Genomic DNA, 23,549 nt, shown 5'->3' with positions numbered 1-23,549 from the left:
GCGCCATCTCGTGGATGTTATACACCACTTTTTCAGAAATGACCAAATAATGATAAATGTCCGCTGCTTGCTCATTCATTCATTCATTTAAATTCTATACTGGTTAGTAAAACTCGGTGTTGGTGGGGCTTGTAGTCCTTCCCAGCAATTAGCAGGCGAGAGGTACAGTACACAGGTGCAGATCAGGCTGGTAAAATCTAAAAGCAAACATTCAGTTTAATATATAATCTGCTTTTAAAACCATCATTTGAAATCTTGGCATGAGCTAAAAGATTAAAAAAAAAAAACTAACAAAAAGTGAAAGAATAATCAAAACCTGTGGGTTGAAGTGACAGATTGATGGGATGACCTGCCCTGAGGTACTGAAGTAAAGTGCATTTTAACAACTGCTTGTTGACTCAGTAGTCAGCATCGGAGACAGATTACGATGCGCTCCGAAGACAATTTGTTGAAGTAGTATTGATAATTCTGGTGTTAGTTTTGGACATATTTACCTCTGCAAACAGCTTGATGAGAGGTTCTTAACCACATACAGATGCATACCTCAAGATTCTAACTCATCCCATCCATTTTCAAGTGATACTTCCCTTGCAGCAGTCAAGTCAACAAAGGGATTTGACAAGTAATCAATAAGACAGTCCATCAGGTTTATTTATTTCTATTTCCAGTAACAGCCGAGATCATGTCAGGTTCCCGGTTGCAAGGCAATTAAAAGAACATGCAGATGGATGGGGTAACAAGTCAATAGGTGAAAGTGCCTGTTGACTCCTAACAGCTGACGTCACAGCTTTAGAGAACTTCCAACACACACACACACACACAGAAAAGGATAGACTTAAGACTATCTTTTATTATTCTTTTGTTATAAGTAGTAATAACATCTAACTTCTTAAACTTTCTCACATCTCATGTGAAGTTCCTAAGCAGCTTGCTGTTGTGCTTAACTGCTTGATAACACTCACTGACCATTCAGGTAGACCTGTTCAACTGTTGGTAAGATAAATAGCTGATCAGAAAAAATTACATGCACGTCAAAGCAGTTAGACATATAGAAATGGTAAAAATAACAAAAAAAAACTTAAAGTTGTTGCAAAACTGGCTGGTCTGAGTAACTGAGCTGCTGGGACTTTAACAAAGCCATAATCATCTAAAGGGATCTCCAAATCCGTCCCTTGAGGGCCAATGTCCTGACTGGGTCATCTGCCGACTTGTGCAGAACTTGACAGTTTTATTTTAATCAACAGTGCTGATGCTCTAAATTAACCTAGAAAAATCAAATAATTCAAGAACTGGTAGATCAGATACATTCAGCAGTAACCATGACTGATATTGTCAGTCCAGATTTTCTTTCTGCTTTCTGTTATGACCGTTTGCCACTAACATTTCTGTTGCCCCGGTTACCTACTGGCGTTTGAGCCAGCGCAATAATTTAGAAGTATTGGGCTATTTGACGGAACTTTTTTAAACTGGTATCCTATATCATTTTTTAACGGACACCTTGCAGCCAATCAGAATCGAGTAATCAAAACTAAGGTATAGAATGTACCACAGAACAACCAACCAACCAACCAATCAATCAATCAGTCAGACAAAAAATATCATGAAAAGACTTCTACATTAAAAACAAAATGAACCAACAAATAAACAACTTTTTTACCCACCAAATTGCCCAGATCAAACATGCACTACAACATCCACACCCACATGATTAAACACCAACATATTATGTCTCATAATGCTCCCAACCCACATTAACTGTGCTGGGGACGCTAAGACACTGGAAGAATAAAACACGTTTTGTTGAAACGAAAAACTTCACACACACACACACACACAAATAAATAAATAAATAAAATACTACAAAAACAATAAAGTAATCCTAAAATAAATATTCTTTTTACATATTACACAGGTAATATAACTGTTTTTTCTAAATTCAACTGAAAAGGCCACTTACCACTGCATTCTCAAAATTATTTAGCCCCTTAATGAGAAGCATTCTTAGTACTTAGAGCACCATGTTGCTTCCATGTCCTGCTGTAAATGTGATGCATAGCCAGACACTGGCTTTGGCAGTGTTCCTGCGACTGTGTTGGCCACTCTTGTCTTCCAGGACTCATTTTCAAACCAAGACTTGGTGGACGTTAAGCTTTGCGAGGTACCATTATGTTGTTGGAAGGTCATCACACATCATCACATTTTTTCTCATGATTTCCTGGTAATCTATTAGTTACATCTTGCCCTGCACATGCTGTAGGTTTCCAGTGTCAGAGGAAGCAAAGCAGCCCCAGAGCATCACTGATCCACTGCCATGCTTTACTGTAGGTAGGGTGTTGTTTTCAGCGTATCCTTCATTATTTCTTCTCCAGACACACCGCTGAACCACAGGTCAGAAGAGTATATGTTTTGATTCATTGCTGCACAGAGCAGCATCCCAACACTTTTTTGACCTATTTAGCCAATATAGCGTTGAGAAAATCAGTAGATTACTTTTCTTGTGCTTTTTTGTCAGTAGTAATGTACGTCTTGAAATCTTTGACTGCAAATACTACATCTAAGCCTGCACTACTATAGTTTGGCCATAGTAAGGAGAAAAACTGAATCTACTGGGTCGAAAAAAAACCCCACTTGTGTACACGCTCCAGTTTTCAGCTACCCAGAGTCTCGCGGTAATGAATGGTATTTACTTTAGAGGTAGACGACAGAAAGACACATTTGTAGATACACGAGAACGAAGGTAAATTAACAAAGTTAATTACGCCTATATAAAAAATGAAAGATAAAATTAAACTTTGATTAAGAAATACTAACGTGACTGACGTGAAGTGAGACTTTTTCAGGCGTTGAAATGATAACGAAGTTTTGTGCTCGATATGCAGTTTGAGTAGTTGTTTTTCTGGGTTGTCTGTATGAAACAAACACGGTGTCTATTTAGACTTTTGTAGTCTGTAGGCGTAACGTGAATTCAACATTCTCCGGCTAGATATAGACAATTGAGCACAGACTTTTCACCAAAGCTGTCACACGCTACAAGGTTTAGTGGTGTGTCACACGACGTAGGCATGACGTCAGAAAGTTCCCGTAGTGTAGTGGTTATCACGTTCGCCTAACACGCGAAAGGTCCCCGGTTCGAGACCGGGCGGGAACATTTTTTGGAAAAATACGTTTTTATTATATATATGGTCCGATTTTAACTGAGGTGTATAAAGTAGAAGTAGAAGTAGAAGTAAAAATAAAGTAGAAGCCCTCCATGTGTTTGGATTTACCGATGAATTTAGAACAGGTGTTTTCAATAACAGACTAATCTACCTGCAATGGAGATGAGTTGATTACATTCACCTGGTTTAATGACTGGTTGGAAAAAGCTGCCGGACAGGACTTCTACTTTAAAACAGTCTTTTTTGTGTGATCTCTCTGTTTCTGTTTTCTGTAAAGACAAGGGGTCAACTGGTTCAAGTATTTGTTTTATTTTGAAAAATACCACCTTCTTGTCATTCTTTTGATATAGGATGGTTATTTGATTTATATACAGAAGCACACACAATGCCATCAAGGAAAAAAAAAAGTGTCTAGAAATGACTAGAAGTAACAAGATCGAAACTGTCACCTGCACAGCAGCTCACTGTACCGAGAGGCCAGACAGACTTGATATTTCTAAAAACCCCACTAGATGGCAGTGTGAAGTAAGATCACAATAATTGTATGGTTTTTTTTATACTCAAAAATGGATGTGACGATAAACAAAACGACTGCCAAACCTTAGGTGAGCAAATTTTTTTTTCAAAAAGTTACAGCCTTTACATACAGTAAATGTAAAATAAATTTTTGTGCTGTGCTTTTTTTCCCTCCAGTATTCAACCATAGATACTTTGAAATAATGAAAAGCAAAATATTTTCAAGCAGTTTTTTTTCTTTTCTTTTTTAACTAAGTATGATATCGCTGCTTGCAGTAAGACCATTTTTAAGTTTGAAATTTCTGTATTTTTTAACTAAACCGTCCAAGAATGACCATGACTTGGGATGACTGCTTAATGTTAGATTCAAAATACAATCAAGATTAATCTTTTACTTTAACTATAAAAAAAAGTACATAAAACTGTATAAAATCCCAGCTGTGTATGTGTAGCGATCCTCCATATGATCCCCGAATGTTAAATATGACTTCAAGATAGCCCTCCATATTGTGACAAGAATATGGATGAAATTAATTGTGCTACATATAAAACTTGCTGAGAGAGAAGCACTTGGTAGGTATGTTATAAACACATACCCCTGCTCAGATATCTGTAGCACTTTCGATTTAAATAATGAGCGACAAAGAAAGAAAGTCTTGTAACTTGGTGTTGTGTGGGGAAAATGTCCAAAAAATATAATAATAAGATATGGAAGTAAATACAATGGTTAGATTTTTACTAAGAAGCATTATCAGTATAGTAATTCATTTTTACAACTGCATATACAAGCCAGGTTATTTTCCTATTAATCAATTCACAGCTCTTTTATGTTGATTATCATTATCAAAATCAGAAAAAAGAAAAATAACAGAGACAATACGACTAAAAAGTAATTCAAGATATTCATTAGATGTATTTTTATTATTATTTTATTTTCAGCATGTTATTTTCGACAAGTCAAAGTTAGAGGTGCATAGTCATGAAGAAAGCACGAGTTACATGTTTACAAACACAAACAGCTGAACATTCAGGGTAAAGTTGACTTAGGAAATTGAAGGTTGCAGATCTTCTTTGCACATGTGTGTACTGGGTGGATAACTGACAGAACTGACAGTGGGGACATTAAAAAAAAAAACATAGGAGACTGTTCCAAAATTTCAATCTAACTTATATAATTTGCACAAGTTGTGTGGTCTTATCGTGATAAAGTGTGTTAATATAAATGTGTTGCTTTTATCAAGATAGAATGATCTTTTACAGCCCATAGGTTACCTAAACAAATGTAGAAATGGTCTAATATTAAAGACTACTGTGAGGAAATGTGGTTAGTTTGAACCTGTGCTTGTTGTTAAAACCTTTAGTTTGCTGTGGTCTGACGTCATAGCAAATATCTAAAGAACTGTTCAAAGCACATTGTTTGGTGTGTAATCTCATGTTGACACAGAGTAGATCATAATGTGTATTGTAATTTGGAGTCATTACAAAAGATTTTCATTGAATTGTGCTATACAAATAAAACTGACAATGAATTTCCTAATTGCTACAGATTTCAACTATGGAAATCGGTTAGTGTCCAAATATGAACACATTTCTACCATTTCCTCTGCTGTCACAAATTATCTCCTGGTTTCTGGACTGTATAACACTAATTTTCTTGCTTAACTGGAACAAACAGGTCAGTTGTTCAATCTCCTGATTAGTGCGAATTAGAGCTGCAACTACTATTTTGATTATTAATTAATCTTCTGGTGAATTTAATTTATTCAGTCAAAATAGTTTGAGCTTTAAAATGTTTGAAAACAGTCAAGATTGCCCATTATAATTTATCTCAATATAAAGTTACGTTAAAATAACTTCTCTCTTAAAAACAATTAAAAAATCTGAAACAAAGCATCAAACAGTCAATAGCTGACACTATAACGGTATTTCTTCACTGGAAAATAAAGATTTAAAAGTGATCTTAAAAAATAATTCAAATAATTGGCAGGTTTTGTTTTTCAGATTCCTTGTGATTGACAAATCAAGTAACTGAGTGATCGTTGCAGCTCCAGTGTGGAATGTGGGACACAGATGTCAGACTCTTGGCTTGGCAGTGAGTTTCACCTGCTAGAAATACAGAAGTATTACAGAGCAATATTGCATGCAATATTGTAAATTGAGTTCATACAGTGGTTCATGGTAATACATATTTTCGTACTGGAAGTGTACTTCATTAGTTGTGTATTATTGTCATAGCGATGTAACAACAGCAGACATGAGACTCTTGGATTGGCAGTGTGAGTTTCAGCTGCTCTGGCAGTAAGAGCAATACTAACTCTAAAAAATTATTATGGTTGAACACCTTATTATAGTGAGCATTAATATACCACGAGTATCTATCAATTTCTAATGTTCACTATAGCAGTTTGACTTCAATGTAACTCAATACATGTGTTTTCATAGATTTACTGTAAACTTGTTCATTATGTACAACCTCTTATTTAATCCATTCAATTTGGCACAGGGCTGTACTTTATGGACTCTTTTTTTTTTTTTTTTAAATCTAAGCAATAAGACTATATAAAGCAGTAACATTAAATGCAACACTATGTACGGCTGTACACTGCCATGATGGAAATGATCATATTTTTATCCCACAGCTAGATCAAGTTATAATTTTAATGACAGTACATTTTAACTTTGCAGTCATAACTTTCCAAATCAAAAAGCAATGAAAGCTCCTTGCTTGTTTTATCAGCCTAGTACTACAAGAGATTATCCAGTGTGTCAGGCATTGATTTACCACAAGGTGGCAGTCATCATGTATGCACTGTGCTGTATTACACCACTGCAGAGGAGGATTCTACACTACCGTTTACACACTGTATCACAGAAATAGCTGGAGACAGTTGGCTGACTTCGAGAGTCATGTGAGCTTCATGGCAGGCATTTCTCACAGAAAGAGACCATGTAGAGCAGAATACCAAGGAGAAAACAACATTCCTGCTTTAGAAAAGGAAAGCCAGCAGCTGTTTGTGGTTTCTTAATTTGGTTAAAGGTCATTGGTTTGTGAAGGCAGCTGTTCCTAATCTACAACCACCTTAAAACATTAAACTGGGGAGCATTATTTTATCTGGATATCACTAAATGAAACAAACACTTTTAAGTTCTACCTGATGAGCTTCTTTTTGTTTTCCCTTTCTACTGATAAGGGATAATTTCCTGGTGGAGTTAACAGGCTATGCATCACAATCCCTGCATAAATCACCTACTGAATTTATAATGATAGTATTTGGGTTAAAATTAAAGGGTAAGGAAAGTACACTAACAGACACATCAACTCCACAATATTGCTTTCAACCTACAGGAAGACTTTGGATGTAGATATGCATCTTCATTACCAAAGGATCTGCAAATGAAGGGTTAGACAAGCGTGTTTATGTGTATGTTTGTGTAGTGTGTCCCTACATCCGTAACATTCACATTTTCATATCAGAACAACAACAATGTATTTACTTCTAACACTGTAGAGTTGTTACAGTGTTAGTAGTGATTTTACAGTACTTAGTAGTGTATCACATACTTTGAATCACTAGCTCAGTTTCATGAATATAAATTCTCAAGTCCATTTATACCAAGCCATAAAATTCCATTTGATACATAATAAACACAGTGAACCACTTTTTGCCCACATGTTTATCCCAACATAGTACTTGTTATTTCATGTGCCTTAACTCTTTTTCATTGTATATAGCCATTGAATGCAACTTTATTGCCTGAATCTGTTCATAATGTAGTCAGAACGCACCTTTCAATCACAATTACATCTTCTCAAAGTCATTAATGACAAATACAAGTCCTCTCAATATTGATTTTTGTTCAGTAACCAGCATATACTCATCAGAAATGGGGAAACCACAGGTTTGGCTAATGTATTGTTCACTACAGTAGCAACAAAAGTTACTGGAGGATTTAAAAGAGAAACCTGCCAGTCATTTATGACAAGATGAGTATATGAATTGTTTGGTTTATGCCTAATTCAAATAAGAATGCAGCCATTTTTTTTTCTTTTGGTACAAATTAGCAGCTGAGACTGTAATGCCAAAGCATACTGCATCAGAATTTAGTCCAAAGTTCATGAAACAGGGTTTCATCTTGGTGTTGCAGCTGTTAAAAAAATCTTTGATCGCTTCTGGGAATTTTATGGCAGGTTTAAATGGAACTCATGAAAGTAAAATCCAGCTTTCTAGCTTAGCTTACTAATGTATACACTTGATCCTAACGTCAATACATTAGTCCATCTGAAATGCATTTGTGTGGTATAGTTACATACATTGGTTCAATGAGAAGTGCCTTGGACAGACAGTTTCCATTCAGTCCAGACAAATCAGTAAAGTGCCTTATAACAGGTTATTGCATATTCTGATATCTGTCTTATTGCTTCCACTGAAAGCAAGGGGGGGCAAAGCACTCCCATATTAGGGAGCAGCAGGCTGACAGAAGTGTACAGTTAGAATATAAAAAGAAAAAAAAGTGAAAACCGTTTTGACACAGTGCTGTTGTCAGACATTCAGTCAAAAGGCTAACACAATATTAAAAAGGTGTTTTTTGTTAATTCACATAATGTGTTATCAAATTATGTAGACATAGAAGTCACTTCCGCTTCTTTCTTCCATTTCTTGTTTTATGAACCCACTTTAACCTCTGATAAAGTGCTTCATTGTTTGGATGTGAGGCTAGTGTATTTCCATCTGGTATCAAAGCGGCTCTTGTGATGTAAGTCTTCATGCAGACATAAATTTCTCTGTTCTCTATGTGGTTGTGTGAGGCCTTCAGCTGGCCAGCTGCTTATGGGTGTGACCGGTCAAGTCTGCCGTTTTACCAGAAGCTACTTCTCATGATGTAAACTACAAGGAATGGGGAGCTGTAATTTTCCCATGGCGTTTTAACACCAGGCTCACCACAGTGACTTATTGCAAGATGAAATATTGGCTTTGTCGAAATTGTCAGCCTTGATAGAACTACTGTTTATGTTTCATTTTGATATACTCCATTTATTTTTGCATTACTTTCATTTACTGATCTATACAAAAATATGTATGTATTAGGCTTAGATTTGTTTTTAAATAAGAAACTCAAAGCCAGTGTTTAAAAATATTTGGTACCCAAATTTGTCAGTATAGTCTTAAAAGGGAGTTATTGGCTAGTCAGGACCAAGTGGAAAACTTTGAGCATTTGATAGTGGTAAACAACATAGATGATCAGCAGAAATATACTGCTGTCTACATGGGTATTCATACATTGCTTATAGAACAATAATGCATTGGATGCATTTTTTTAAATGACAAAAAAAACCCTAATAAATACCATTTAGATATTTATTTTTACATAATGCCCTTCTCTTGCAGCCCACCTTTTAGGCTGAAATAATTTACGTGTTGGGCCGCTAACACAATAACAAATGCGTTCTGCATTTCTAAGCTGTGTTGTTTAGGCCATGAACAAGCTTGCATTAGAAGCTTGCCAACTGGAGTCCACCTTTTGGAGTGGATATGGGAAACAAAATTGAGCAAAAGAATTTCATTCTTTGCTCACTAATTACATCATGTTGCCTCTTTAAAATGCCAACTTTCAAAGAGATTATAAGAGTAAAACCAGTAGTGCGTAAGAAGGAATCAAAGTATACTGACTTTTAACCATCTTGCCTCAGTTATACTTGAAAACCAAGGCTCTAAAAGTTCATTTCAATCACCCTAACCTGTTTAAAGGGGGTTACATGATTGGCGGGGGTACATTGACAGAGCTTATAGCAGTTCAGGCTGTTGTGGAGGGTTAAATGAGACCATAAAGAGACATACAGAGGTGTTCTTGTACTGTGGTGCAACATATACTCATGAAATTATACAAAATGCACACATGCTAAAAATGCATTGGTTATTAGTCAGAAGCAGCATGATTAAGTTCATTCCTTTCTATTTGGAGCTGGATAGTCTGGGGATTGTTTTTGATGGAGGTTGGGGTATTTAGTTGCTGCTGTTTCTATTTTTCTTATTTTTATGACATTTTTTCAGTGTTTTTATCCTCCCACTAACAGAGAGAGCAGAAGCAGAACAGGCACCTGTGTTTATCTAAAGCAAAACAATAAAACCTGTGCAGAACTGGATCCCTCTGTTTTCTAAGGAAAGCCCACTTGTTGACCTTTGTCAGCAGGTGTATCAGAATCCACTAGAAGCATTAATAAGCCAAGCAAGTTAAATATGGGTCTCATCTGAGCACAGAAGTGAATATTGAAGTTCAGGCTGAATGGTCAAAGCTTAAGTGAAATAGATTAAACTAAATTGTAAAACTGTACCCAAATACCCTTGTAAAAGTTTAATATTTTAATGTTATAACGAGGGGTCGAACTTTAATGCATTAATCATGAATAATTAATTACAGAAACCTTACGTGTTAAAAAAGAAAACAACACACATTTAATCGCGGAACCTTTGTCAGAGCACAATTTCCTGGTACAGCGATTACACTGATACACACATACTTCCGCTACTGACGTAGCCAAATTGGTGCGATATTTAGCACTTTTTCAGACCCTTCAGTGACTTTTTTTTAAAGGCAAAATGAGCATCAACAAGTCTGACTTCTTTTTCTGGTGGTTTCAGGGACTCTTTGTGAGTCACAAAAAAAGAAAGTATAGTTTCTCCTCTCCATTAGAAGCAGCTGTGAAGCCCCCTTTCTCCCTCCCTCTCCCTCCTCACCATCCTAAGAAACACACCGGTAGCTCAGTCCTCATGTAGCTCCACACTGCAGTCAGAACTGGAGGTGATCACCCCTGCTGCAAGATCAGACTGAAGTTATCAGATATTAATGTCTATTAATGAACAGTGTGGACACTTTAACTTTAGGTCTGTTATGTTTTGGCCGGGATGTTTTCTATTTCTCTTTTACTGTTTCAAATTTAAATTAATTTATCTAGACATTAATAGAGTGTTTCAAATTTAAATTAATTTATCTAGACATTAATAGAGTTTGAGTTTATTATATTAATCTCTTTGACTATTATTCGAGTCAAAAGTGGCTTAAAATCCATTTAATGAAAGAAATGTTGCTTTTTGTGGCAAATTTCATGATGAGATTAAAATGCGATTATTCGAGAATATTTAAAAATGTCTTTAATTAATTTGATAAATTTTTTTAATAGAGTCCCACATTTAGTTATAACACAATTTCAATCAGCAGCATTTAAGATATCAAAAAGTTTAACTCTAATTTAATCTAATTGCAACTGAAAAAAATTGGCTTTTTTATGTTCAGTGATGTTTTTGTCTATTTCCACAACTTACGTTTGTCGTGGAAATGGACACCTTGATAAAACACCTGTATAAAAGTTTGTTAATTGAGAAAGTAAACCACAATTTAGAATGGAATCTACATTAAATTTGGTTAATAAAAGTTTAACTCGGGAATATAATTCTTTGTTTTATAAAGTAACAACATCATTACAATAAAGTTACAGAATGCATATAAAAACAAATAAATGAATATATTTAAAGATATTTTGCACAGATTTCAACCTTGAATGAGAATATGCTAAAGATGAGACTGGAGATCACACTTAATGTGACAGAAAGTGATTTGGTTCAGTAAGATGCCGAGCTGAATTCAGTGATGGTTGGCTTATTGTCAGATATCTGTTAGATGTCTGTTTAACAGATGGGCTTCTATGTTAGAGAGCAAGGGATCCAGGCTGGCACTTGTCATACTTCCCAAATCTCAAGCATGTTTAAAATAGACATTTACAAGTTGTATTAGTTAGCCACTAGGAAGATCAAACAGTCCATCAATAATAGCTTTTTCTCTGAGCGGGTACCTTATTCCAACATATATACAAACATACAGACATACGTTGCATTTTCCTTAAGCCTTTGGTGTCCCTTTGTTGTCAGCTTTGGCTCCTGAAAGTCCATTTTCTGTATTGTCATTCCCTGAGGAGCTCACCAGGCACTCTTTACTGCAAGGGACAGAAAAACCAAAGGGTAAGATGGGTGAGAAGCAAAAATTTTTATTAGGGCTTTGCTGAGGCACTGAACTATAAAGTCTTGACTTAATAGTCAAACATAAGTTTTTAAGTTTTTAAGCAAGTCATATATGCACTGTTTTTTGTTTTTTTTTGGCTGATGACACACACTAAATTGAATTTATGACAAAATTGAGCAAAGAACTAATACATCATTTAAAATACTAAACAAATTTTATGGTTCAAAAGAAAACTAAAAAATATTGTATACCTCTGTTATATAGCTTTCAACGATATATGTGGCCAGAATTTTCCGTCCACAAATAAAATCTTCAGTAAAGTGATAGTTTTTTTTGTTTTTTTTTTCCAAATAATTTATATTTGAACAAGATTTTACAAGAAGTGCATGCTACAAGTACAACGTTTTGGATATTTAGTTGGTCCCAAAGCTCTACATATATGAAATAATATGCTTATTTCATAGTTTTATAAAGTCAGGAGAAGATGGTTTTTTATCACACTTGAACACAAAGCTTTCTGTTTCCAAAAAAAGTTTGACCCACTGCAGCCTGCATGTTGGTGAAGATCAGTTGTCTCTGCACCGGTTACATGTGCTTCAAAAAACAGCAGCTTATATTTTAACTGGTAGAAAAAGCATAAACACATAATACTAATTCAGGCTTCTTTGCAGTGGCTCGCCGTCTGATTCCAGCATTGCAGATTTATCCAGATTCTCTAAATCATTTGATAATGAAATCCCTAAATTCCTTGCATTTGTACATTATAAAAATGTTTTCAAACTGTTGGACTATGTGTTCATGCAGTTGTTTGGTCCTCCTTGAAAATGAGATCCTACATCTTAGAGGGGTTTTCTGTTAATAAATTGAAATTGATATTAGTCATTAAATATCTTGTCTTTGTAGGATATTCAGTTGAATATAGGTTAAAAAAGGACTTGCGAATTGTAAACTGTATTCTGCTTTTATTCATGTTTATGTTTTACACAACTTCCTGACTTAGAAATGTGATGTAAGAATACCTAATAACAAACTTATTACTGTCTATAATTAAATGTTAAGAATCTGCCTTCAATGCCATTTTCAACAAAGTTAGTGATATACTCACTTCTTCTCATCATCTTTCCGCAGGAACTTAGCAACCATGGCTTTTATCACCATGACAATGATAACCAAACCAATGACTCCACCCAACGCTGAGACGATGATGACTGTCAATGTATTGTCAACCTCCCTCACTGAACAGGAGAGAGAGAAAGACATTTTTAAGCGGATAGACATAATTACAGTTGTTACACAGATAAACAAAAAAAAAAAGTCTCATAAATACTGAGAAAGTATGTTAGCACCAGAACATCATGGTTTCTTGTTTAAGTATACAAAACACTGTCTTAAAAATAGTTAGATAAAATTGTATGGTTGTGTTGTAGGGCCATATGCATAAAATTGTTTGTTTTTTTTGTTTTTTTGTTTTTGTCTTAATAAATTTTTAATTGTGTTTGCATAAAATACTTGACTTCAACCAACCTGACGATTTCACTTCAGAGTCTATCATAAGATTATGGTGGTCACATTATAAAATCACTGTAGGGAATGGGATGGGGGTTGACAACTCCTGCCTCTTCACCAAACAATGAATACACAGCCTGTACATAATACTGCTCTGCATAAGGTTGATTAGAAAGCAGCAGAGATGTAGCGATGACATGTTGACTGAAAGCCTGAAGAACCACATGAGCTAATTGTACGAAAACCTCATCCTTTTGGCTTCAAAAGCAAAGTCTTCCACATCCATCTTAGGCACTGACCATGACATAAGTAGTTATTTATCACCCAAAATGAAAGGGATACAGTGTAACTTTTGGCCACTAGGGGGGCTAAACCTGTAACTTCCCACAGGCCACAGAATACTGACATAAATTAAACAATCTCCATCCATGTATTGAACAGCATATATAAATATAACTAAACCACGCCAGTTGCTAAGCGTTGTGTTACTTCTTTGATATTTACATAAAATATAGGAAATGCATTTATTGCACGCAAACCAACACAACTTGCATGAAATGTGTAGGGAGTCATGTTAGCTTTGGTCTGCAGCTGATTAGCTTCAACTAACTGGATTTAACAAAATAAAGATGGAGATGTACACTGCAACATTCTGCAGCTCACCTGGTATTTACTGCCATTGTTTTGAATCAACGCTGGCTGAAAGTTCATGTCATTTTTGTACCTTTGCACCACAGGAAAGAGCTGTTTTGCAGTGATTTTGTGGTATGGTTTTAGATCCATTCTGTTCTTTGATAAGACTCCAGCGAGCAAATTCTTTGCCAAGGTTGACTTGTTTCTTTCCAGTGGAGCAATCCCTTTCCTGCTTTCTCTTTCTGGCCTCCTCTGACACCGTTTCCACCTTCTTACTTTGTCCAGACAACAAACTTTTGTTTGAAGATAAGGAAAAAGTAGCACAAAGCAGAACCCTATGTGTTTTCTACAGGGGGAGCTAAAACGCAAAGGACCCCAGGTCACACGATCCCGTCAGAGACAGATCAGCTCCTGCAACATTACAATGTATGGTTTCTGAAGAGGGCAGCATCAACATGCACTCAACACGCTATTTTGACCCCAAAAGTCATCCATTATCACTCACATGAATTTAATGTTTTGGTCAAAAGTTACATGGTTTCCTTTTCAATTAGATTATTGTAAAAATTTCTTATAAGAAGTAAAACACACACACACACACACACACACACACACATATATTTACCTTTATCTATGAAAAGATTGATTTTGATTTGTTAAGTGCTGACATTTTTGCCATGTCGCCATATTAAAGTGAAATTGCGCTATGGTGCATGGTGTTAGTAATGCATAATCACCACATATTATCTTTGTAAAAAAAAGTCTCAGTGACAAAAAAGGCATGGCTTTTGTGTTTACATTTTGTTTATACATGTAGGGCCCAGGTGTGTGTATACCTGCATATCAGCATAACTGTTACATACTTTGATCAACAACTATAAGAGTGAAGACAGCACTGTGGTTCCGATTCTTCTCTTTTGGGTTCCTAGCAAAACAGATGTACTCTCCTTCATCCTCAAAAGTGATGTTCCACAGCAAGATGGAGATGTTGCTAGTCTTTGAGGAGCCAACAAACTCCACACGATCATGGTAAATAGCGACATCTGGTTCCACTTCCTCATTAGGAATCTCTGCTTCACATAACTGTACACACAAAATTGAACTTGAATTAAAATAATTGCTCATATTTCTAAATACTTAAATTCCATCAGTAAACTTACAAAAAACTAATACTTTGTAACAACAATGGTTTTGATATTTCCATGATAATGATGCTTGTTGCAATTGTGAATTAGTGTGTGTTTGTTTATACCTTAAGGAGGGTTCCATTATCATTATATTTCCAGTTGAAGTAGAGGTTTTTGATGCCAATACAAGAAGAATAAGTGCAGGGCAGCAGAACTGTGGAACCATTCATTGCTTCAATGACAGAAACTTTACCTGTTGAAACCTCCAGTCCACCAGCACTCCATACACCTGAAAAAAGAAATGGAAAAGTTAAAAAAAAAAAAAAAAAAAAGAAAAGCAAAGATGAACATTTAACAAATCCATTGGGACTTTGAGCTATAAAACACATGGGGTGCTGTAAACGATGAGAATAATTTATGAATAATTGTTTAGTTAGCTTGTTCCAAGAATGTAATGTTTAGTACCATAATATTTTTTTTAGCATCACCATAAACTTTCAGTAGACCTTTTTTTTCAGTTTAATGATCTCTGAATGTTTAAGTGGCTACTTTCAGTATTTAAATATGATGCATTTGTAGACCTATGATGTGGCCACAGTTTTCATATAGTTAGAATTGTATCTAATTTGACTGAAAATTCCAAAAAAGTCCCTGTTTTCCTTATACACAGGTCTGTTTAATATTATAAGTTAAAATGTGGAGCAAAAACATCGAAGCATAAATCTGCATATTACAATATTACAGTCTGTATTCTACATGTAAGTTTAATAGGAGACAATTCAGAAGTTCAGTCATAACATACTGAGCCACCTGCCAAAAATAATGTAACCCCAACACCTCTGACTTAAACCATTAAATTTGAAGTTGACTTCATACACCAGGCTTTTCACTACATTTTAATGCAGCGATGCTTGTTCAAACTGCGATGAGTACATTTTAAAATCAAATTCAGCACCTTGAAAGTTTTTAATATGTTCTATAAAAAACTCCTGATCATTTTCTGCTGTTTAGTCAAGACACCATCAGATGTAACCTAAAGTTAACTAGTAACTTTGCTAAAGTGATGGTCTGGAACAACTTTTATTTACACTGCCCTGTGATTTAATTCTGAGCAGATGAAACGTTCAGCACCTTAAAATCAGGTGTTACAGGGGAGCAGGAAATTAAAGACCAACGTAGTGTGTCTCAGTCGTGGCCCTGAAGTGCCAGTGCTCTCTTTTAGAAGCAATCTTGGTGAGGAGGTTTTTTAAGGTGAGTCAGGTGTGTTAGAGTAGCAACACGTCTTGGGCAGTGGTACTTGAGGACCAGAATTAAGAACCACTGGACTAAGGAAACAAATCAGGACTAAAGGCTAGAATCCAACAAGAACTAACCCAAAACAGAACAGAGTCCCATAGATTATTACAGACTGGGTTTGCTCCTTTTCCATTAGCTGTGGGACAACCTGGGAAGAAGTGACAGAGCAGGAGTTTGCTGCTTAAATAGAATGAAGAGTGTTTGATTGTGGAAAGGAGATCTACATTTTTTATTAAGTTGGAAAACTTTTCCAAGTTTATTTGCAAAAAATTCTGATTTGTTTGTTCTACTAATGTAGTTTAAAGGAGTGCTCTCATTGAACAAGCTGTTGGTTAAACCTCTCCCACCTAGCTTGCCCAAGCTGTAGATGATGCAGACCCACTGAAGTAATCAAATTACTATTATGCAACAACTTCAAGACCTTTGAAGATACATATTCAGTTTGAGTCATTATTTTCATTCTTTATGGTGCTCTGCTTCTCTTCACTATGAGCAGTTTGGACTGTGGTTGGTACTATACTTCTTGGCATTTGACCCTCTTATTCAATGGCTGATAAAGACTGATTGACTCACAAAAAGTCAACAGTCACAGAAAAATCCTCCTAAAACAGATTAAGAGACAAACATCTACCAAATTTCTTACCAATTATTCATCTAGTTAGCTGGCATTGTGGTGCAAAGCAATAAAACTTGTTTTTAAAAAGAGACCGATCATCTTTTTGGTATTTGATACTTGCTAGACCTGTTAGTTCTGCAACGACAGCTGGTGTAATTCTTAGATTGTTGCGCTAATGTCTCTCACACTTGGTGTCTATTTATAAATGCTCTCCTCATTCTGACCTGTACAGGATCACATTGCACTTGAACATGGTTAGAGTACATGTAGGTCTGTTTGTAAAGACTTACATCAACTTATATGTTAGAATTGAACACATTGGCACTGAACACTGGAATCCCTCTGGTCGTCTTGAAACAAATGACTGTATCATCAAAACGTGAGTATTAGAAGCTTTTAAAACTGTTGTTTACATTAAAGGTGACACAAATTGACATTTACACAATTTTTGCGATGGTGTTAACAGTAGCTAAAGTATTAGTTTTCTTTAATGCAGCACAGCAGGAACTCTGTAAACGCCTTAAATAGTTGCAGTATCAGCTTGATCAAATGTGCCGTACCATAAATAATCCATCACGTTTTTATGGTTAGACAGTCTTCAGAGACATTCACTTATTTGGCCTTAATTCTAAGATGATATTGAGCTGTGTCTGCTGGTTAAACTATTTACATGGGCTTTGATTTGAAGGGCTACTAATCGGACTACGACTGGTAACTCCTAAACTAGTCCTGCACTGCAAACATATAGTAAATGTAGATCTTCTTTGCTTAGTGGTCTTTGGAAAAGCAAGTTCCCCAAAATTTGATGGGCTGTGCAGCAGCACTTTGAACTTTTTTAAAGATTTTTTAGTTGTAACTTTTGAAGTTACCAAACTTCATGTTATAAGAAGATATTCTTTTTTTTTTTTTTTTTTTTTTTTTTTTTTTTTTAAGTTAGAATAACATTATTGTTAAGTTTTACTGATATTCTGTTTGATGTTTTTACACCGTGTGTAGAATCAGGGCTTTGTTGTGTAATAGAATAAATATTTAAGACTAAAAATCCCTACGATGTCCTGGAATTTAGGAAAAAAAAAAAAAAGAAATTGTGTACAAGCCTTTGACTAGTTACAATAATATAAAATGTTGTTTCTGACACTTGCTAGCGTAACTGGTGCACTGAAGGTTTGAAATATTTGTTAAAGCTTTGCCTACCTAAATTTCATCATTTTGCATGTTGGCTGCATAGTAAGCAGGACAAGTTACTTGAATCCAAGCTGCAAAGTTGCACAAAGTTTTTATTTAGTTCCCATATAGCAGGTGCCACTTTTCTTCTTCATTGGTTGTCCTGCCTTCTCCTTCAGTGGTTATTCCTACAGCACTGCCTCTGGCCAGGAGTGTAATATGTTATTTAAAAGACTGGATTCATATGAGTAGCACACAGAATGAAAGCAAACTCAGACCAGAAGAATGTTCCACCAATGAGACCAAGTCCCTGAAAGTAATTTAGGATAGTCTAGCAGACTATCCTGTTTGAGTGCACCTTTGATTTTATTTATTTAGTCTCACCACATCTAACTTATCAACATATATAATATTGTATAGGAGGCTGTAGCTCAGGAGGAAGAGCAGTCATCTTTCCACTGGAAAGATGGGATCAATTCCAGGCTTCTCCTGACTATGTGCCGAAGTGTTCTTGGGCAAGACACTGAACCCCAATATCCCCCCTGATGTGTCTATCGGGGTATGACTGAGTTCTCACTCTCATTCTTAAGTGCTAAATGACTTTCTTGTCATTTTAAAGGACCTACTTTTGGTATCAGCCTAGATCCCACTCCCCATTTTTTTATTTCCTGGATCTGATCTTACTCTCCTTTAATGGATGACAAGTTTTTTTTTTCCAAGTCCTGGGCTTTTTTCCTTCACTCTTTTTTTCAGTGTCTATCTAATACTTGCTTTCAGAACTTGCTCCTAAGGGGCACCATGACTAAATAAAAACACAAGAGATGTGAAGACACAGACTTTGTTTGTTTGTGTGCCTTTACATATGGCATAATGGTAGAATCAATAAAGGTTTAGAGGTTTAAATAACTGGAGTGTCAATACTTGAAAGAATGTTTCAAATCTTGGTATTCGAGAAGAACAGATGCATAGGAAAAACCAAAGATGCAAGTGAAATCCCACCACTGAACGGCCACACAGTTCATTTTTTTATCAACTGGAAGCATGATTGTTTACATATCTGAGAAGAGTGCCCCCCTCATGCTTGGAAATAGATATCACACCTCCCTCACTTTACACCCCTGCTTACCACTACAACATTTCTCTTCATCGCTTTGCTCTTCTCTGTACTCCTGAGTTTACAGTTTGTCCTTACAACACCTTCAGGCTCACTTACTAGAACAATTTGTATGGAGTCTATGTGCACATGTGGTTGTACAGTATGTGTCTGTCAACTCTAGTCTATGCCTACAGCAAATGCACATACACTTGTGAATGTGTGTACATGAGTAATAGCACAGAATGTATGGTATTTTTAGCTTCGCTATCAAGTATCTCCTTGTCCCAGTTGGGAAACATCAATATCTGAATCACTGATGGTAGGGAAAAGCTACTAACTGTGTGTCTATGTGTGTGTGTCCTTGGTTGATTGCCAAGGTTATTTTTTTCTTCCTTTTCTTTTAAGTAGGCCAGTGATTGAAGGGTTAATGTGTTTCAGAGTGAATCCATCGGGAACTGACCGAGGACACTATTACCTCTATGAGAGAGAAGGAACAGGGAGGTAGCATGATGGGAAAGCTGGAAGAAAAGAGAAGGGAGGAAAGGAGGGGAATAGAAAAAAGAAATTAATATAAAATTAGAGGTAATGGAGGTGGTACAGTGTGTAGGAAGTGATTGAAAGGGTCACTCAGGAATAAAGTGGAGTGGTTAAGGGAGAGGTGAAAGAAGCATAATCTCTTTGCTACAGTGAATGAGTGATGGCTCCGATCGACATCCAGTAGCTATGTAACTCAGTCATTAATGGTGCTGGTGTTGGTGGACAAGATAGATTCATGTTTACGTTTCACATCAGCACACTAAGTGTTTGTAATACGATAGCCAAAAAGCCAACAACGTGCAGAATAATTACCACATTTACATGCCATCTAGTGGTGAAACATTACTGATAGATGCTGTTTTATGGCCTGACTGCTGGGTGTTACTGTTGATTACTGTGCCAAATCTCCTATGCCTTGACTGCTGCTACTTCACCACGGAAAGAAAAAAAAAAATTTGTTGCATTAGTACTTGGTAATATGTGCCATAAAAGATGCAATTTACAGGCAGAGTCTCTCAGCGGTTTTTGAAATTATTACCAAATGTATTCTATTTTATGATGTCTTTTTCTGTCCTTTCTTTGTGGAGGCGAATGGCTTAAAAAGTCCCATCGTTCATTCATTTTCTGAACCGCTTATTCCAATTCAGGGTCGCGGGGAAGCTGGAGCCTATCCCAGCTGGCTTTGGGCGACAGGCAGGGTACACCCTGGACAGCTCGCCAGTCCATCGCAGACAGCTGGCAAAGTCCCATCGATACAAGTGAAAAGTAGATAATGATGTGTTATTTTGTTATGTTATGCTGTTTGGTAAATAAATAAACACCAAAACCACATGTTTAGGTTTCGCATGAAAAAGTGTTTCATTAGGTTTAGGTATTCAAATGACTTTGAAGGATTTAGGTATTTAAACTAAGTGGTTAGGTTGAGGGAAACATTGTAATGTTTCACTGTGATGAAAATAATAAATCTTCACATACCCTAACCACCAATCACAACATGTACATTTGTAAAAAACTTTCTTTTAATATAAACCATGATGTTTTACTACAAATAACCAAGCTTTTAACGATGTCTGGTACCACCTCTCCAAAAAACTAATTAGTTTTTCCTCATCCACGAGGCACACACTTATGCATGTGACTATAGGTCCCATAACAACCATAGAAAGCGTGTTGTACTGAAGATTGTCCCCTGTAATCTTTAAATGTTTTTTGCAAGAATGAATTACTCCAAGGGTGAATTATAGAGTTCAGAGAACTTAGTTGATAATTAGTTTAAAAAGTAAAATCTAATCTAATCTCATCTAATGAATCATGCTGTGTAGAGAGATGAAGCTGGAAAGTAGTGTATGCATTACTATACTATGATCAGTTATTAGAGAAGGGAAAAAATAAAAATTTACACTGAAATGAATAGAGTTAATAATCAAGGGATGTATCGATTACCTGCAGAGACTAGTCAAGAACTACATAAGTTCAGTGATGGTCCTTAAAATTGCTTTTGCATAGTTTATTCTACCAGTATTCTTTTGCTTTTCATCTGGCAATATTTTTACAAGTTTCCAATTCCTCACTTTTAAAGCAACGTGTTGATGACCTCGCAGCATAGTGGTGGAGTTAACAATTCTTCTTCAATAAACCTTTTTGTATATGACACAATTTGCCTAACATGTATTTCTTTTGATGAAAATAACATTTTTATATCATTCCCTGTTCTTATATTTGTGTCTAACAATGCACAGCTATCAAAACAGCTGAAATCCAGAAAGACAACTTGGGACGTGGGGGCACTATTGGACGCCTCACCAAAATCAGGGAGTGTTTGAGGCAAAACAGATCACCTCTGCACCACTACGTCACTACCAGTCAAACAATGACGACACTTCTGAATCTTCATACATGCAAATACTTTTTTATGTGTTCTAAAAACTGAAAGTTGTCCTTTTTCTCTTTGGTTTGTTTTTTGTTATCTTTGTTCTCATAAAAGCTTCTGTGTTTCACGAAGTACAGTTGGGGAGAGTCGTATGTCCTGTCAAGCAACCATGGCCAGTTTGTCAACAACTAAAAGTTGCTTGTTATTGACCTTCATTATCTCAAAATGACAACAAGTAAATATTACTTAAATATAAGTGACAGCAATACAAATTTTAGTCAATATAGAACAACAGCTATTACTACAGAATAGTAATAAGAAAAAGAAAACCTACAGATTTACTGGAACATCTAAAAACCACCTCTTCACACTAACATAAAAAACAAACAAACTAAAAACACCATAATAAAAAACACAGAAGGCATATAAAGGCAAAGAAACAAGTTTAAATTGATTTACAATTAGTGGGATTACCTCAAGCATAAATTAAGTTGGCTTTAACCCTTTCACAGAAGAACAGAAACACAATGTCCTGGTGTGTGGAAAGGATGTACTGGTAGAGAGAGGAACACCACGGCACTTTAATGTATAGAGAGGACTATCACTCACCGAGCAGCAGTGCAACTGCCAGACCGGCATGGAGTAGATCCCCTGATCTCAGCCGACTGGAGACACTCGAACCGGTGCTGTCCACTGACGCCATGACACCGACACCACCTGTCTGTCTGTGGTCTTGTCTGTCCCTCTGTATGTACAGAGCGTCCTTGTTAATCTGTCTTCTGTCAGCCAGTGACAGTCAGTGCGTTTGACTTATGCGGCTGTGGAGCAAGGTGGGACACTGAGCTGCACAGCTGAAGGCAGAGTCTGAAGTCCTGATCTCAGTCCCTCCCTCTTCTCTCCTCCCCTGCACTCTGTCCCAACAATGAGCAGAGGTAGAAAGCGCAAAAAAAAAAGGAGAACTGTTCTCTCCAGTCGTTCCCTGCACTGCTCTTCAGCAGCCCAGCAAAGGGAAAGGACGAGACAGACAGAACAATGCAGCAGTTAGATGAGGAGTCTCTGTCTATTTGCCTCCCTCCTTTCCCATCCCCTGTCACTGCCTGGGCAGGCTCGGTGATGATTATCCAGTAAAGCAGAGTGTAAAGCAAAAGGCAGATGAGTAGCGGCGTAGCAGCGCAGAGTCCAGCAGCTGCATTGCTTCAGCAGCAGGAGCCAGGAAAGCAGGCTGGCTGACAGACCCCATAGGGGGGAGACATTGGCTGTAAAAAGGGAGGAGAACACACAGGAGGCACGAGGGGGGGATGCTGGAGCAGAGCCAGCAGCCAGGCAGAAAAGCAGAAAGTGCTCGTCCCTTAAGCCGGTACAGGAAGGAATGAACGAGAGAGGTGTACTGCAGAGGTAGATGTGAACAGAGAGACGGGGAGAGAATGAATAGAACGATGGGGAGTGAGTGGGGCTGACGTTTGCTGCCACATGAGCACACACACATATGCACCCGGCCGAGTAAGGCTGAATCAGCTTTACTTAAAAAGGTCTAAGAGTAGGACACATGATGGGTGGTTCGCTCTTACCATACAACTCTGTCTTTAATGATGCCTTCACTAACGTCTCCACTTTCACTCTTCTCCCATTTCATGCTGTGCAGTGTTGGCACACTAATGCACTGGCAGGCTCTGATTATGTCCTCTGACAAGTTTCCTATCATTTACTCATGTTTTATCTCTGTTTATACCTCCACCAGCAAGACTTGTCTTAAACTAATTATTTTGGGGTAATTATAATCTACTCATCAGATAGATTTTTGATTTCTGAATTGTCCTCAAGCAGAATTCAATTGATTTTCATGTCATTTGTTTTATTAATGCTTTTCAAATGAGTTTTACTGCTGCATGGCCAAGAATTTATGCTATATTTTACTTTATAAATGGTTTATAACATGTTTTCTTGAATTTGAGACAATAACATTTTATAAATCCGTTTTTTATCCAAAGGTTTGGTGTCTCAGCTTTTTGGAAATATT

At 36.5% G+C, this 23,549-nt stretch overlaps 1 protein-coding gene across 2 annotated transcripts; it reads right to left on the bottom strand.

Annotated features, from left to right (window-relative positions):
- Positions 1–4,564: 4,564 nt before the first annotated feature.
- Positions 4,565–22,930, bottom strand: LOC306760553 (sodium channel regulatory subunit beta-4-like). 2 transcript variants are annotated; one of them, XM_079246453.1, is made up of 6 exons: positions 22,142–22,930; positions 19,601–19,643; positions 15,079–15,242; positions 14,690–14,909; positions 12,793–12,922; positions 4,565–11,661 (listed from the first exon to the last, which is right to left on the bottom strand). In XM_079246453.1, the coding sequence occupies exons 1-6, from the start codon at positions 22,169–22,171 to the stop codon at positions 11,568–11,570; spliced, it is 681 nt and encodes a 226-aa protein (XP_079102579.1). In that variant the 5' UTR covers positions 22,172–22,930; the 3' UTR covers positions 4,565–11,567. The 2 variants fall into 2 exon arrangements, with proteins under 2 accessions (XP_079102579.1, XP_079102578.1); XM_079246452.1 differs by lacking the exon at positions 19,601–19,643 and having other exon boundaries at positions 22,142–22,927.
- Between the last annotated feature and the right edge of the window lie 619 nt (positions 22,931–23,549).

Source organism: Telmatherina bonti (genome assembly GCF_933228915.1).
Source record: "Telmatherina bonti genome assembly, chromosome: 9".
In the NCBI taxonomy this organism is placed as follows: Eukaryota; Metazoa; Chordata; class Actinopteri; order Atheriniformes; family Telmatherinidae; genus Telmatherina; species Telmatherina bonti.
The sequence above is the reverse complement of the archived record's forward strand: the minus strand, read 5'-3'. Positions and strand labels throughout refer to the sequence as shown.

Coding starts and splice junctions, on each gene's coding strand:
- LOC306760553 (XM_079246452.1), bottom strand. CDS start 22,235: ATGGCGTCAGTGGACAGCACCGGTTCGAGTGTCTCCAGTCGGCTGAGA. Junction 14,910..15,078: donor ATAATGGAACCCTCCTTAAG/GTATAAACAAAC, acceptor TTGTGTGTACAG/TTATGTGAAGCAGAGATTCC. Junction 11,662..12,792: donor CGGAAAGATGATGAGAAGAA/GTGAGTATATCA, acceptor TGTCCCTTGCAG/TAAAGAGTGCCTGGTGAGCT.